This window comes from Scyliorhinus torazame, chromosome 15 (genome assembly GCF_047496885.1).
Source record: "Scyliorhinus torazame isolate Kashiwa2021f chromosome 15, sScyTor2.1, whole genome shotgun sequence".
Lineage (NCBI taxonomy): Eukaryota > Metazoa > Chordata > Chondrichthyes > Carcharhiniformes > Scyliorhinidae > Scyliorhinus > Scyliorhinus torazame.
Window position 1 is genome coordinate 161,993,380 of NC_092721.1, and position 14,726 is coordinate 162,008,105.

General features: G+C 47.3%; 1 protein-coding gene across 3 annotated transcripts in view; it reads left to right on the forward strand.

Annotated features, from left to right (window-relative positions):
- Positions 1 to 14,726, forward strand: part of nbeaa (neurobeachin a) — a 1,435,335-nt gene that overhangs the window by 665,121 nt on the left and 755,488 nt on the right. For all 3 annotated transcript variants that reach the window (XM_072477018.1, XM_072477016.1, XM_072477017.1), the window contains one exon: positions 12,728 to 12,882. In XM_072477018.1, the coding sequence (XP_072333119.1) occupies positions 12,728 to 12,882 (155 nt within the window). The remainder of the gene's footprint in view (positions 1 to 12,727; positions 12,883 to 14,726) is intronic.

Below are 14,726 nucleotides of genomic sequence, written 5' to 3' on the forward strand. Positions count from 1 at the left end.
CTCCATTTGGTCCACCAACCTCGTCAGATTCAGTTTATGTAGGGCCCCCCAACTCCTGGCTATCTGGATCCCCAGATACCGAAAACTCCCCGCCGCAATCCTCAGCGGTAGGTCCCCTATCCCTCTTTCTTGGTCCCCTGCCTGTAATACAAAGAGCTCATCTTCCCTACATTGAGCTTATAGCCCAAAAACTCCCCAAACTTCCTTAGAGTCTGCATGACCTCCACCATCCCCTCCATTGGATCCGCCACGTACAACAACAGGTCATCCGCATATAGCGACACCCGATGCTCTGCTCCCCCTCGGACCACCCCCTACATTTATTAGACTCCCTCAATGACATGGCCAAGGGTTCGATCGCCAATGCAAACAACAGGGGGGACAGGGAGCACCCCTGCCTCGTTCCTCGGTACAGCCGAAAGTACTCCGACCTCCGCCGGTTCGTCACTACACTCGCCACCGGGGCTCTGTAAAGGAGCTTAAACCAACTGATAAACCCTCCCCCGAACCCAAACCTACGCAGCACCTCCCAGAGGTACTCCCACTTTACTCTGTCAAAGGCCTTTTCCGCGTCCGTAGCTGCCACTATCTCCGCCTCTCCCTCCTCCGATGGCATCATTATCACGTTTAAGAGCCGCCGCACATTAGTGTTTAATTGCCTGCCCTTTACGAATCCCGTCTGGTCCTCGTGGATCACCCCCGGGACACAGTCCTCAATCCTCGTGGCCAGCACTTTTGCCAACAACTTAGCATCCACATTGAGGAGCGAGATTGGCCTGTACGATCCACATTGCAGTGGGTCCTTGTCCCGCTTTAGGATCAAAGAAATTGGCGCTTCCGACATTGTCGGGGGCAGGGTCCCCTCCTCTCTTGCCTCATTAAAGGTCCTCACTAGTAGCGGGGCCAACAGGTCTACGTACTTTCTGTAGAACTCCACCGGGAACCCGTCCGGCCCCGGGGCCTTCTCCGCCTGCATACTCCCCAAACCCTTGCTCAGCTCCTCCAACCCAATTGGTGCCCCCAAACCAGCCACCTCTTGCTCCTCCACCCTCGGGAATCTCAGTTGGTCTAGGAATCGTCTCATCCCTTCTTCCCCCGCTGGGGGCTGGGATCTGTACAGCTCTTCATAGAAGGCCTTGAATACCTTGTTTATTTTCGTCGCACTCCGAACCGTGGCTCCCCTTCCATCTTTTATTCCCCCTATTTCCCTCGCTGCCGTCCTCTTACGGAGCTGGTGTGCCAGCATCCGACTAGCCTTTTCCCCATACTTGTAGGTCGCCCCCTGCGCCTTCCTCCACTGTGCCTCTGCATTCCCTGTGGTCAACAGGTCAAACTCCGTCTGGAGCCGTCGTCTTTCCCCAAGTAATCTTTCCTCCGGGGCCTCTGCGTATCTCCTGTCCACTCTCAAAATCTCCCCCACTAACCTCTCCCTTTCCATGCCCTCTGTCTTCTCCCTCTGAGCCCTGATGGAGATTAGCTCTCCCCTGATCACCGCCTTCAACGCCTCCCATACCACCCCCACCCGCACCTCCCCGTTGTCGTTGGCCTCCAAGTACCTTTCGATACACCCCCTCACCTTCCCACACACCACCTCATCTGCCAGCAGTCCCACATCCAGCCGCCTCAGCGGGCGTTGGTCCCTCTCCTCTCCCAGCACCAGTTCCACCCAGTGCGGGGCGTGATCCGAAATGGCTATGGCCGAATACTCCGTCCCCTCCACCCTCGGGATGAGCGCCCTGCCCAGAACAAAAAAATCTATCCGGGAGTAGGCTTTGTGCACGTCGGAGAAGAAAGAAAATTCCCTGGCCTGCGGTCTTGCAAACCTCCATGGGTCCACTCCCCCCATCTGATCCATAAACCCCCTAAGCACCTTGGCCGCCGCCGGCCTCTTTCCAGTCCTTGATCTGGAGCGGTCCAGTGCTGGGTCCAACACTGTATTGATACAGTGTATCCAACACCCATTATCAGGCCTCCTACCTCCAGGTCCGGAATGCGCCCCAACATGCGCTTTATGAATCCAGCATCATCCCAGTTCGGGGCGTGTACATTTACCAACACTGGCCACGTCCCTTGCAACCTACCACTCACCATCACATATCTCCCTCCATTATCCACTACGATAGTCTTGGCCTCAAATGACACATGCATTCCCACCAATATTGCCACCCCTCTATTCTTCGCGTCCAGTCCCAAGTGGAATACCTGTCCTACCCATCCCTTTCTTAACCTGACCTGGTCCGCCACCTTCAGGTGTGTCTCTTGGAGCATAGCCACGTCTGCCTTCAGTCCCTTTAAGTGCGCGAACACTCGAGCCCTCTTCACCGGCCCATTCAGGCCCCTCACGTTCCACGTTATCAGCCGGATTGGAGGGGCTCTCTCACCCCCCCCCACCACCACCACCACCATCGCTGCCGACTAGCCATCTCCTTTTCTGGGCCAGTCCCGTGTCCGCGACTCCCTCACCCTCCAGTCCCCTAGCTGGGGGACCCCCGTCCCGACCACCTCTTCTGTGTCCCATTCCCTTTCGGCCAGCGCAGCAGCAACCCTTCCCACCCCCCCCCCTTCGCTCCCTCCCCTCCCCCCGCTAGACCCCTGTCTAGCTTTTTTGCTCCCCCCATATCACTCCTGTAAGTCAGCTGACACCTGCTGACCCCGGCTTCCCCCGCCGTCCCTTTGACCTCCCCATGTGGTAGTCTCCCAATCAATATGCGTTCCTTCGTTCCCCTTCCCGCCTTTCTTCCCGCGCGCCCGAAAAACCCCGCGCTTTCCAAAGCCTGCCCCGCCCTCTCTGGCGCAGCTCCTGTCGCATTGTCTCTCTCCCCCAGCCCATGTAACATTTTCTGCGCGTGATTGACCCCCTATATACAACAACCATCACACATCAAACCTCAAACATCCCCCCCACCCTCACAAACCCTCAGTTAGAGTCCAACTTTTCGGTTTGTATGAAGGTCCACGCCTCTTCAGGCGTTTCAAATTAATAGTGTTGGTCCTTGTATGTGACCCACAGTCGCGCTGGCTGCAGCATTCCGAATTTCACTTCTTTCCGGTACAACGCCGCTTTGGCCCGGTTGAAACCCGCTCTCCGCTTTGCAACCTCCGTGCTCCAGTCCGGGTATATTCGGATCTCTGCATTGTCCCACTTGCTGCTCCGCTCCTTCTTGGCCCATTTCAGGACCCTCTCTCTGTCCGTGAACCGGTGAAATCTCACTACCATCGCCCTTGGCGGCTCATTTGCCTTGGGCTTCCTCGCCAGCACCCGGTGTGCCCCGTCCAGCTCCAGCGACCTCGAAGGGGCCTCCGCGCCCATCATCGCCCCGATCATCGTGCCCGCGTATGCCACGGCATCGTCCCCCTCCGCTCCTTCTGGGAGACCCAGGATCCGCAGATTCTTTCTCCTCGACCTGTTCTCCAGGTCTTCGAGTCTTCCCGCCCACCTCTTGTGTAGCGCCGCGTTCTGCTCCACTCTCACCGCCAGGCCCAAGAGCTCGTCCTCATTCTCACTGACTCTTTTCTGTACCTCCTGGATCTTTACCTCGTGGGCCTTCTGGGTTATCCCTAGTCCTTCAATTACCGGCAGCATAGGCGCCAGCATCTCCTTGCGCAGCTCCTCGAAGCAGCGCTTGATGAATTCCTGCAGCTCCAGCCCGCACTCCGCTTTGTCCCCGGCCGCCGCCATTTTGTTTTTTTTTCCCTCGCTTCTCCCGCTGCTCCAATGCCACTTTTTTGGCCGTTGCACTTCTGGTCCGGTTCATAAACGTTGGAGGGGGACCTCTCTCTTCCCTTCCCCACGGTATGTCTTTAAAAACATTCCGTTGGGGCTCCTCCAATGAGCCCGAAAGTCCGTAATAGCGGGAGCTGCCGAATCGTGCGGCTTAGCTCCACCGGAAGTCTATTGCAAGGGAGTTGAAGCATAGAATAAATAAGTCATGCTGCAATTCGCATGGCCTTTGATGAGACCACACCTGGAGTACTATATGTGGTCTCCTAAGGAAGGGTTGCAGTGAAGATTCACTAGATTGATTTCGAGAGGTTTGCCCTATGAAGAGTAATTGAATTGATTGGGCCTATAATACTTAAGTTTGGAAGAATGAGAGGTAATCCTATGGGGGTGGAATTGCCCATTTTGAGACTATATGCGTAAGTGTGGGGGTGGGTGGCTCCGGCATGGTTGGCAGGATCCCGTGTCAGATTCTGCATTTGGAACTCATTAATTGTGCACAGGCGAATTTCCCTTCAATTATCCTCGTTAGGCCAGCAGCAGATTTGTGTGCCTGTCTTCAGTTGACACGTTTGAAGGTCCCTGCACCATATTTATAAAGCAGTCCAGCACACTCATATCACTCTCTTCAGCCACATGTCTTCAATAGACTGTGCATGATGTCAAGAAGCCCGAGGGAAGAGGCGGGCAGCCTCAAGAAGAAGTCTATTTCTCGATTTAATCACTGTCATCCGAGCTCCTCACCTGTAAGGTGCCCATGCTCCACTTGGATCTCTACCCACAGCCTCCAGAGTCTTCATCATCCCCTTCCAGTAAACTATGTAGCATCCCTTTCACCCGTTTAGTGAGTTTTCCATGCAGGCTTGTTGGGGTCCTCTTGCTTCCCTCCTCTTGGTCTTTCCTCTCTGCCTTCCATTGTTCATCTTCTTCATCCAGCTCTTGTCCCCTCTGCCTGTCTGTCATCATGAGCCCTTGCCCTACACCCACCCTACATAGTCTTCCTTCCATATTGCCCTGTTGTCTTTGTCAGCCAACCCCTCACCACCTCCCGCACCCACCACTCAACTCGCACTCCAACCCCGACCAAACTCCGGACCTTTGGGTTCCACAGCACAGTGCTATCCAGATCGACACGTGTGGCACCACAGGGGAAGGAGACCCCTGTACTCCCCAACCCCAGGCACAGTACTGAATGAGACGGTGACACAGGAGTGTCCATGGGTCCAGCAGCATAATGCTGTCCTATAAGACCAGCTTGAAATGGGGATATAGTTCAGGAACCGGTCTGAGTGATGTACCGCACATCAGCAGCAGCACTATGGCCCAATGCTTTTTTGCACACATCTTGAAGTCTCTTGCCAACTGAAGGCTGTCTTGTACTCCTCAATCTTCAGCAATTGGGTTTAACACCAACGTGATTTCCCACTGGCGTGACGCAAGGTTGGAAGGCTTGATGGAACACTGACAGGCAGCTGTAATAATGGGCATTTATGAGATACAAATGTTTGTGCCACCTTCCAGCAGGATGAACAACCTGCCATTGGGAGAATTGCAATGTAATTTTATGCTGGCGGGTTTCCGACATTTTGGCTCCCACCAGCTTCCCTGTGCCCATCTGTCACTAAACCTGTCGCAGGCGGGTTGGGAGAATTCCATCCATTAGCTTTAGAAGGGCTTGACAGTGCAAATGCTGTGAAACTGCTTCCCCTGGCTGCAGGGTTTAGAAATAGGTCACATTCTCAGGATAAAGGACCATTTTGAACTAGAATAAGGAAGATTTCTTCACTCAGAGATTATAAATATTGGAATTCCCTACCCCAGAGGGCCAGAATTTTTTTTTTATATGTGTTGAGCCGGGATCGAACCTGGGACCTCGGCGCCGTGAGGAAGCAGTGCTAACCACTGCGCCACCGTGCTGCCCCGGACTTTTGAACTCTTAAAGGAATCGAGACATTTACAGGCAGGTGCAGAAGTGAGTTAATGCTCAGTATCAGCCGTGGCCTTGTTAATAGGGTGGAGCAAGCTCAAGGAGCCAATTGTCCAATACAAAAATATATATTTCATGAGATGCCGATGTCGCTGGCAAGCCCAATATTTGGGTAGGCCAGAACAGGTCAGGATGGTAGATTTCCTTCCCTAAAGGATGTCAGTGAACCAGATGGGTTTTTACACCAATTGATGATAGTTGTTATGTGGTCACCATTACCAAGCCTAGCTTCCAATTCCAGATTTTTTTATTAATAGAATTTAAATTCCACCAGCTGCCACGAATGGATTTGAACCCATTTCCTGAATGTTAGTCTGGGCTTCTGGATTGCTAGTCCAGTGACCACTATGACATTGCCTCATGCTAATGATATGTTCGAAATACCATTTCAAACCGACTGCTAAGAACTGTGCATCAGGGAGAATGATGTGAAATCCTTCGGTTTAAAAAAAAAAATTTAGAGTAGCCAATTATTTTTGTTTCCAATTCAGGGGCAATTTAGTGTGGCCAATCCACCTAACCTGCACATCTTTGGGTTGTGGGGGTGAAACCCACACAGACATGGGGAGAATGTGCAAACTCCACACGGATAGTGACCCAGGGCCGGGATTCGAACCCGATCCTCAGCGCCACAGTCCCAGTGCTATCCACTGTGCCACATGCCACCCAGGATTTTTAAAAAAAGTGTTGAGACTGCTAACTATTGTGATAGTCGTACACTGAACATGGGCATAACCCCCACCCCACCACTTTGTGCTGCAACAGAGCACATCCCTGTTCAACATCCATTATAAAGGATAGTAAGGTACATCAAAAGAATGATTTTATAAATTATTAACTTTCTGGAAAAAAAACTTGCATGAGAACACAAATTTTCTCATCCATCTGAGTGCTTTCCACGACTCCAAATATTTTTGTTGATCTTTTTTTTAGACGTTTCGGAGGACGTTGATTTCTGTGTGGTTGTCGACGAACCTCAGGCGTCTGCTTTTTCGTGTTGACTGCAACCTCTGGTGTTTTTGGTTTAATTTGGACGTCATCCGTAGTTGTCTCAACTGGAGTCGACGTAGTGTTCGGAGGTTGATTCGGTGTTGAAGTGTCCTCAACTGGGGTACTGTCTTCCACAGTTGTTTCTGGTATTGTCAGGTTCTCAGGAATGTCTTGGTCTTTACTTGGCAGTTTGTTGCGGACTCTCGGTTGACTCTGTCTCTGGCAAACTAGTTCTAGTTGCTAAAAGTTGATCAGCGTATCTCCTCCACACTACATCATCCTGAGTTTGAATGGTGTAGGAGACCGGTGCTGCCTGTGTTAAGATGATGGCGTGGTGGTGCAGTGGTGGTGCAGTTTCTTGCCAATACTTCCTGACATTTCTGAAAAACACGGCGTTTAGCCCTGTTATCAAGTTGCGGAACCTGACTTTGGTGTTTCCTCTCAACAATTTCTCTTGTCTTAGGAGGCTTCAGCAAATCAAATGCTGTATATTTGCCGCTGTATGTTACCATGAGTAGTGCCAGGGAACTTTGGGTTGAAAAATGCGTTGTATTCCTGTATGTCATCAGGACTTCACTTAGTAATTTAGACAATGATCCTTGCTCATGAGTTACCTTCAATGAATGCTTCATTGTCTGAACAAGCCTTTCAGTCTGCCTATTTCATAGAATCATAGAGTCGATACAGTGCAGAAGGAGGCCATTCAGCCCATCGAGTCTGCACCGACACTCCAAAATAGAACGCTACCTTGGCCCACTCTACCATCCATCCATCTATGAAACCCTGCAACCCCAATGAATCTTTTGGACACTAAGGGGCAATTTAGCCTGGCCAATCCACCTAACCTGCAGATCTTTGGACTGCGGGAGGAAACCGGAGGACACCCACGCGGACAAGGGGTGAAAGTGCAAACTCTACACAGACAGTCACCCGAGGTCGGAATCAAACCCAGGTCCCTGGCGCTGTGAGGCAACAATGCTAACTACTGCACCCCCATCCACCCCATTTGTGGCAGGATGATGAGGAGCAGACCAGATCTCGTGGATTCCTTTCTCCTTTATGTAATTTGTGAGTTATTGCAAAATGAACTGCGGCCATTGTCATTAACAAGTTGTCCAGGTAACCAAATCCTGCAAAGATCGCACCCAGTCTTTCTATTGTTTTTTCTGAGGATGTAGTCTTCATAATGCCAATTTCAGGCTATTTTCAATGTGTGTCTACCACAATGAAAAACGAGAGTCCTTTGAGTGGGCCGACATAATCAGTATGAACTCGTTGCCCTGGTCCTTCTGACCTTTCCCATGGGTGTAATGGCGCTAGTGGTGGCAGGTTTCGAACCTTTGCACAAGCCAAGCACATGCCCGCCTTCTCGATTTCACTAGCTTCTGGCTATCGCCTGCATCTTTACTATCTCACAATGACCTTAATGATGTTGGTTTAGGATATATTTCCTTACCAATGGCAGAATGATGACCCTCATTCCCCAGAGGAGACAACCAACCTGTACGGATAGTTCGAGTCTTCGAGTAACATATGGTGTGCTCCCGCGGTCTTGCCACAAAGTATCATGTCCATAACTTCTGACAGCGGTGAATTATTTCTGGTATACCTGCCCTGTTGATCCAGGAGTGTTATCGACTTCTTTTAAATAGAAAATATTACCACTTGAATATTCATTGATCACTTGTTAGATAAACGTAATCTAAATCTAAAAACGTAATCTAGTCTAACAGGACTAGACAGGGTAGATGCAGGGAAGATTTTACCAATGACGGGTGTGTGCAGAACGAGGGGTCACAGTCTGAAGATTCAGGGTAAACCATTTCGGACAGAGATAAGGAAACATTTCTTCACCCAAAGAGTGGTGAGCCTGTGGAATTCATTACCACAGGAAGTAATTGATGCTAAAACTTTGATTATATTCAAGAGGCGGCTGGATATAGCACTTGGGGAGAATGGTATCAAAGGCTATGGGGAGAAAGCAGAATTAGACTATTGAGTTGGATGATCAGCCATAATTGAATGGCGGAGCAGGCTCGAAGGGCCAAAAGGCCTCCTCCTGCTCCTATCTTCTATGTATCTATGTATGTAAAGAGTCTATCAGCATTCCATGGGGATTTGATTGACGATATTTTATCGTGTATGTATGTGCTAACGACTGCAATGCCCATCTCTACATCCGGCCTGTTGCTCGAGATGGAATACCAGTGTGTGGCCTAAGTATTGTCAGTGATCGATGATCTGTCAGTAAATTTCCTTCATTTTAGGTGTTGGTAAAAACATTTGTTTCTGAAAATGATGTCAAGAGCTTCCTTCTCTATCTGTGCATAGTTCATTTCTGCTTTGTTCAAGGATCTTGATGCAAACGCTATTGGCTTCTCTTCACCATTGGGCATTATATGAGATTTACATTTTGAGGTGCAGAAGCCTCGGTTATGGCTTTTACTTTTGAAAGCAACTTGAGGAGTCCCTTTGCATCTTTTACGTGCCCCAAGTATTCAATAGAAGATTTGAAGAATTTACATTTATCCTATCGTACTCATAGTCCATAATCTTCTAGCCTCTGGGGTGTAGCATCTAAATTTTAAAGATACTCTTCTTCATTCTTTCCAGTAACTAAAATACCATCTTAAGTAGCACTGGACTCCTTGTGGTGCACTTAAAACTTGATCTATAGCACGTTCCAACTAGGAACAAACATGAATGCACAACACTTTCCGATTTTCTCTCTCTCTCTCTCTCCCAGCTTTTTTGTATGCAGTGTTACATTTGCTATCCTTCGATCTAGGAGGACCATTCTAGAATCTGGAGGGTGCTCAACCAAGATCTTATGCATTTTATCCTAAATGCCATGACACATCAAGAAGGATTTTTGTACAATTGGGGATGATATTAGTGTAATTGGTAGAGCAACAATACAGCAATTTGTGTACTCTCCTTTATGTTACAATACCAAGTAGAATTTGATTGAAACATAGGCTGACTGCCAAAGGATTTTAATAGCTCATTGCTTCTGCTCTCAGATTATGAACTGTATGCTGGGTGAGCTAAACTTATCCTATCCCTGTTGCAATATATAATAGCTCACTGTCCAAATTACTGCAAATAATATTATAAATTATGGCCAGAGCAGCAGGACAGTTTAAGATGGTGATGTTGTGATAATGCCACTGACTAGTAATCCAGAGGCCCCGGCTAATACTCTGGGAACAGGCATTGAAATCCCACCATAGTTAGTGGAATTTTAACTCAGTTTATAAAATTTGGAATATAAAGTAGTCTCAGTAATAGTGACTATGAAACTATCATCAATTCTTGTAATATAACCAATATAATTGAGAATGTGTGTGGGGGGGGGGGGGGGGGGTGGTGCTGATTAGTAAGTTTGAGGAGAACACAAAATTGGCATGGTGGTTAATAGTGAGGAAGAAGGTCTTAAGGTGCAGGAAGATATAGATGAGTTGTTCAGATTGGTTGATCAGCGGCAGATGAAATTTAACTGAAAAGTGTGAGGTGTTGCACTTTGGAAGGAGTAACAAGACAAGGGAGTACTCAGTGAATGGCAGGGCACTAGGAAGCACAGAGGTATCTTGGCGTGCTTGTTCACAAATCCCTGAAGTCGGCAGGACAGGTTAGTAGGCTAGTTAAGAAGGCATCCGGGACACTTGTCTTTATCAGTCGTGGCATAGATTATAAGAGCAGGGAGGTTATCTTGGAGCGGTACAAAACTTTGGTTAAGCCACACTGGAAACCTTGTGCAATTCTAGTTACCTCACTATAGAAAGGATGTGATTGCACTGGAGAGGGTGCAGAGGAGTTTCACCAGGTTGTTGCTTGGGATGGAGTATTTGGGCTATGAAGAGAGGCTGGATAGGCTTGGGCTGTTTTCTTTAGGGCAGAGAAGATGGAGGGAGGGCCTGATTGACGTCTCTAGGATAATGAGGGGTACGGACAGGGTGGATAGGAAGCAGTTGTTCCCTTTAGTTGAAGGGTCAATAACGAGTTGGTCTAAATTTAAGACGAGGGACAGGAGGTTTAGAGTGGGTTTGAGGAAAAGATTTATCACCCAGAAGGTTGTGGGAGTCTGCAATGAACTGCCTGGGAAGATAGTAAAGATGGTAAACTTTACAACCTTTAAGAAGTATGTGGATGAGCACTTGAATGTTATAATAGTAAAGGCTGTAAAGTGGCCATGATGTGGAGATGTCGGCGTTGGACTGGGGTGAGCACAGTAAGAAGTCTTACAACACCAGGTTAAAGTCCAACAGGTTTGTTTCGTATCTTTGACTTTGTTTATATATATATATATATGTTTCTGGAATCCACCTCTTCATTCACCTGAGGAAGGAGCAGTGCTCCGAAAGCTAGTGATTCGAAACAAACCTGTTGGACTTTAACCTGGTGTTGTAAGACTTCTTACTGTGCTGTAAAGTGGGATTAGTGTGGATTTAGTGTAGTTTTGTCGGTGCAGGCTTAATGGGCCAAAGTGCCTCTTCTGTATTAGATGACTCTTTGGATATAATGGTGTTGCTAATATTAGCAAGCACTGGCTGAGTAGTTTTATACTTGGCGCTAAGGCAGAAAGGGAGTAGTTTCAAGTCCCAAACTAATTGCATCGAATATACCATCTAACAGATGAGGTGAGTATTCATGGGTCCTGGTCTTTTTTTTGCTCTTTTTATCAATAAAGTAATCATATATAGAATATCTTAATTGCGAAGATCCAGTCAAGCTTTGAAGGATGATTATTAATTACTCAGTGCAAGATTTCTGAAGATTTAACTGCTGCTATATGGCTGAACAATGTTGTTGCATTCCATTCAAGGAAGTCTACAGAATTGCTTCAACTTTACCTTATTCATTCTAGAGAAATGCCTCTTGTTGACCACCTTCTCAGATGGATTGTCTAAGACTGGAATATTTCTATATCGATAATCCTGAAAGAGAAAGTGTGCCCACTTTCCCCATGATATAACATGTTCATGTAATTTGCAATTGGCATTTATTTATCTGTAAAGCTGGCATTCAGTCATGCGACAAGGACAACTAATTGCAAACTGACCTGTTTTCATCCATAACTTTACAATGTTCTTGCAACAAACTAATATAGTGGGTCTGTGCCTTAAAGACATATGATGGGATTCGATTTATTGTTGGTGTAGTTTGAAACTTTGAGGATACTTTGCAGATGTAATTGCCATCATTAGTCATCCAGGTAATTTAGAGAGCTCTCCAGTGTCATTATGTTTTAGTTTCTGAATATAATACAAAATCTTTCAGCAGACGTTAGTACTCTAACTGGAGTCAGTTTATTCCAATTAAAAGGTACGAATGAGAAAATGATCTGCTTTCAATTACTGAAAACTGAAAGGTGGCATTGACACTTCCAAAGCTTGAGAAAAAAAAGAAAATTATGGCTTCAAATAAAACTGTAAATTGTGTACAGCAAACCAAATCTACTTTATGTGCGAGTGCTTCATTTTGCTTTGGACAAGCATCAGTCCTTTGACATGCCCTCATTTGCATTGTTTAATCCATTGAGGGTGGGGTTGAAGAGAGAGGATAACAAAATTACACATTCAACCCAACTGATCTATATTTCCTTTTTTGCTTCAGACGAGACGCTTTCATCCTACTTTATAGAATCATATAGTTATACAGCACAGAAAGAGGACCTTCGGCCCATCATGTCTGTGCCAGCCATAAAGCACCTATCTTTCCTAATGCCATTTTCCAGCACTTGATCCGTATCCTTGTATACTGTAGCATTTCAAGTGCTCGTCTAAATGCTTCTTAAATATTGTGAGAGTTCTCGCCTCTACCACCCTTTCTCTAACCATTCAACATAACCTTCCATTTCTTTCCCCTTTGTGCTTTTCTAGTTTCTCCTTAAAGTACTATTTGACATTTGTATGGAGATATGTTTTAGTATTTTAGTAAAGATCCTTGTTCATGCGAAATGCAAAGTCTTACACTGATACCCTGAAGAGAGGATGTTATATTTACTGTATTTTTTTCTATCTTTTTAGGAGTGTCGTTGTACCTGTAAAGAAACCTCCTCCTGGCAGTCTGGCCGTCAATACAGTTGGTGGCGCCGGTACTACGAGTAATCTTGTCACTGGCAGTGCAACGAGCGTAATCTCTCCTGCATCAGCCACACCAAAAAGTATGATAAATACCACAGGTACAGTCAACAAAGATCTAGCCATAGAGGTTGAGGTGCTCATTGAGGAAGGAAATTAAAACAAGTGTATATTAGACATTTCCCACCTTACATTGGAATGTTATAAACATGCTTCAGTATGACATTCTGTAATGAACCAACACAGTAATTTTGGTTCCTACATGTATATTGATGTGGCCATGGTTGTAAGTATAGACAAAAATTCTTCCTATTCACACTTTTGCAGGTTCTGTGCAGATAATCTATTGTACAAAAAACTATTTTTCATAGAATTGACAGTGTAGAAGAAGGCCATTCGGCCCATCGAGTCTGCACCGGCTCTTGGAAAGACCACCCTACCCAAGCCCATACCTCCACCCTATCCCCATAACCCAGTAACCCCACCCAACACCAAGGGCAATTTTGGACACTAAGGGCAATTTAGCCTGGCCAATCCACCTAACGTGCACATCTTTGGACTGTGGGAGGAAACCGGAGCACCCGGAGGAAACCCACGCGCACACGGGGAGAACGTGCAGACTCCGCACAGTGACCCAACCGGGAATCGAACCTGGGACTCTGGAGCTGTGAAGCAATTGTGCTAACCACTATGGTACCGTGCTGCCTTTTTAAGCCATCAACAAAAACATCACAGTGAATAACCATGATCTACCTTCTCTCAATTACAAATTTTAAAAGGTACATACATTTTCTAAATATTCTTTCATGTTGCAGTTCCATGATTTTTCAAGTCAAAACTAAACTTCACAAACAGCCCTGGGATTTATTCTAGTTTGACCAAATAAGCGTATTTATTGATGGGAGATATACGAGGGTAGTGAATATTGCCCACTGATTTTCCTCCTTCTTGGCCACAAAGGAAGTTATTATCTTTAATTCGGCAGACAGGTACATTAGCCTGCATTCACAGCTATGATAATACTCCTTGGTAATGTTTCATTTTCTATTCTACTAATGTTAAAAGATTTTTCCAATTTAATTAAACAATTATCACATTGAAGTTGTTTCTAATAATATTTATAAGAAGAGCAAGACCACCTCAAAAAACAGATTCAGAACTAGCCTCAAATATTCTGATGCACGGAACCTCCGGTGACGGCGGGCGGGAGGCAGCCGCACATTGGAGGGCTCCCGTTCGGGAACGGCATTTTCGCGGAGTCACGCCCGGTCCTAGGGCCAGCGACGGCAGTAAAAGTCGGGAGATAGAGCAAGGAGAAGAAGGATGTTGAAAAACACCCAAAAAACGGCCGGGAAAAAAGCGGCTGAAAGTCCGTTGGAGAGGGGAAAGGTCACCGTGGGGTCAACAAAGAAAATGGAGGCTGGAGCACCAGGGGAGGCCGCAGTGCTTACGGCTGAAGAACTAACTAAGGTGATGGCTGCGGAATTCCAAAAGCAGTTGGTGCAGATTGAGAAATGTATGGAGATGGTGAGGAAGGAGATGAGGGATGTTTTGAATGTGCAGGTGGAGGAGGCGGTTTCCCCGGTGAAGACGGCGGTGGCGAGCGCAGTGGCGGAGGTGCGAGAGCAAGGGGAGGCGCTGAAGGAAGTGGAGGAGACGGTATTGCAGCACGATCAACTTGCCTCGATGCGGAAGGAGATGCGGAAGGTGATGAACACGAACAAGAATCTGCGAGGAAAAATGGAAGATCTGGAAAACAGATCCAGGGGACAGAATTTGAGGGTCGTGGGGCTGGCAAAACTACTGGGGGAGGGGGAGGACCCCTCCCGATATGAACTGGATCGGGCTCATCGGTCGTGGAGGCCTGTACCAAAGGCGAGTGAGCCGCCAAGGGCAGTGACTCTGTGCTTCCATAGGTACAGTGTGAAGGAGAAGGTCCTGAGCT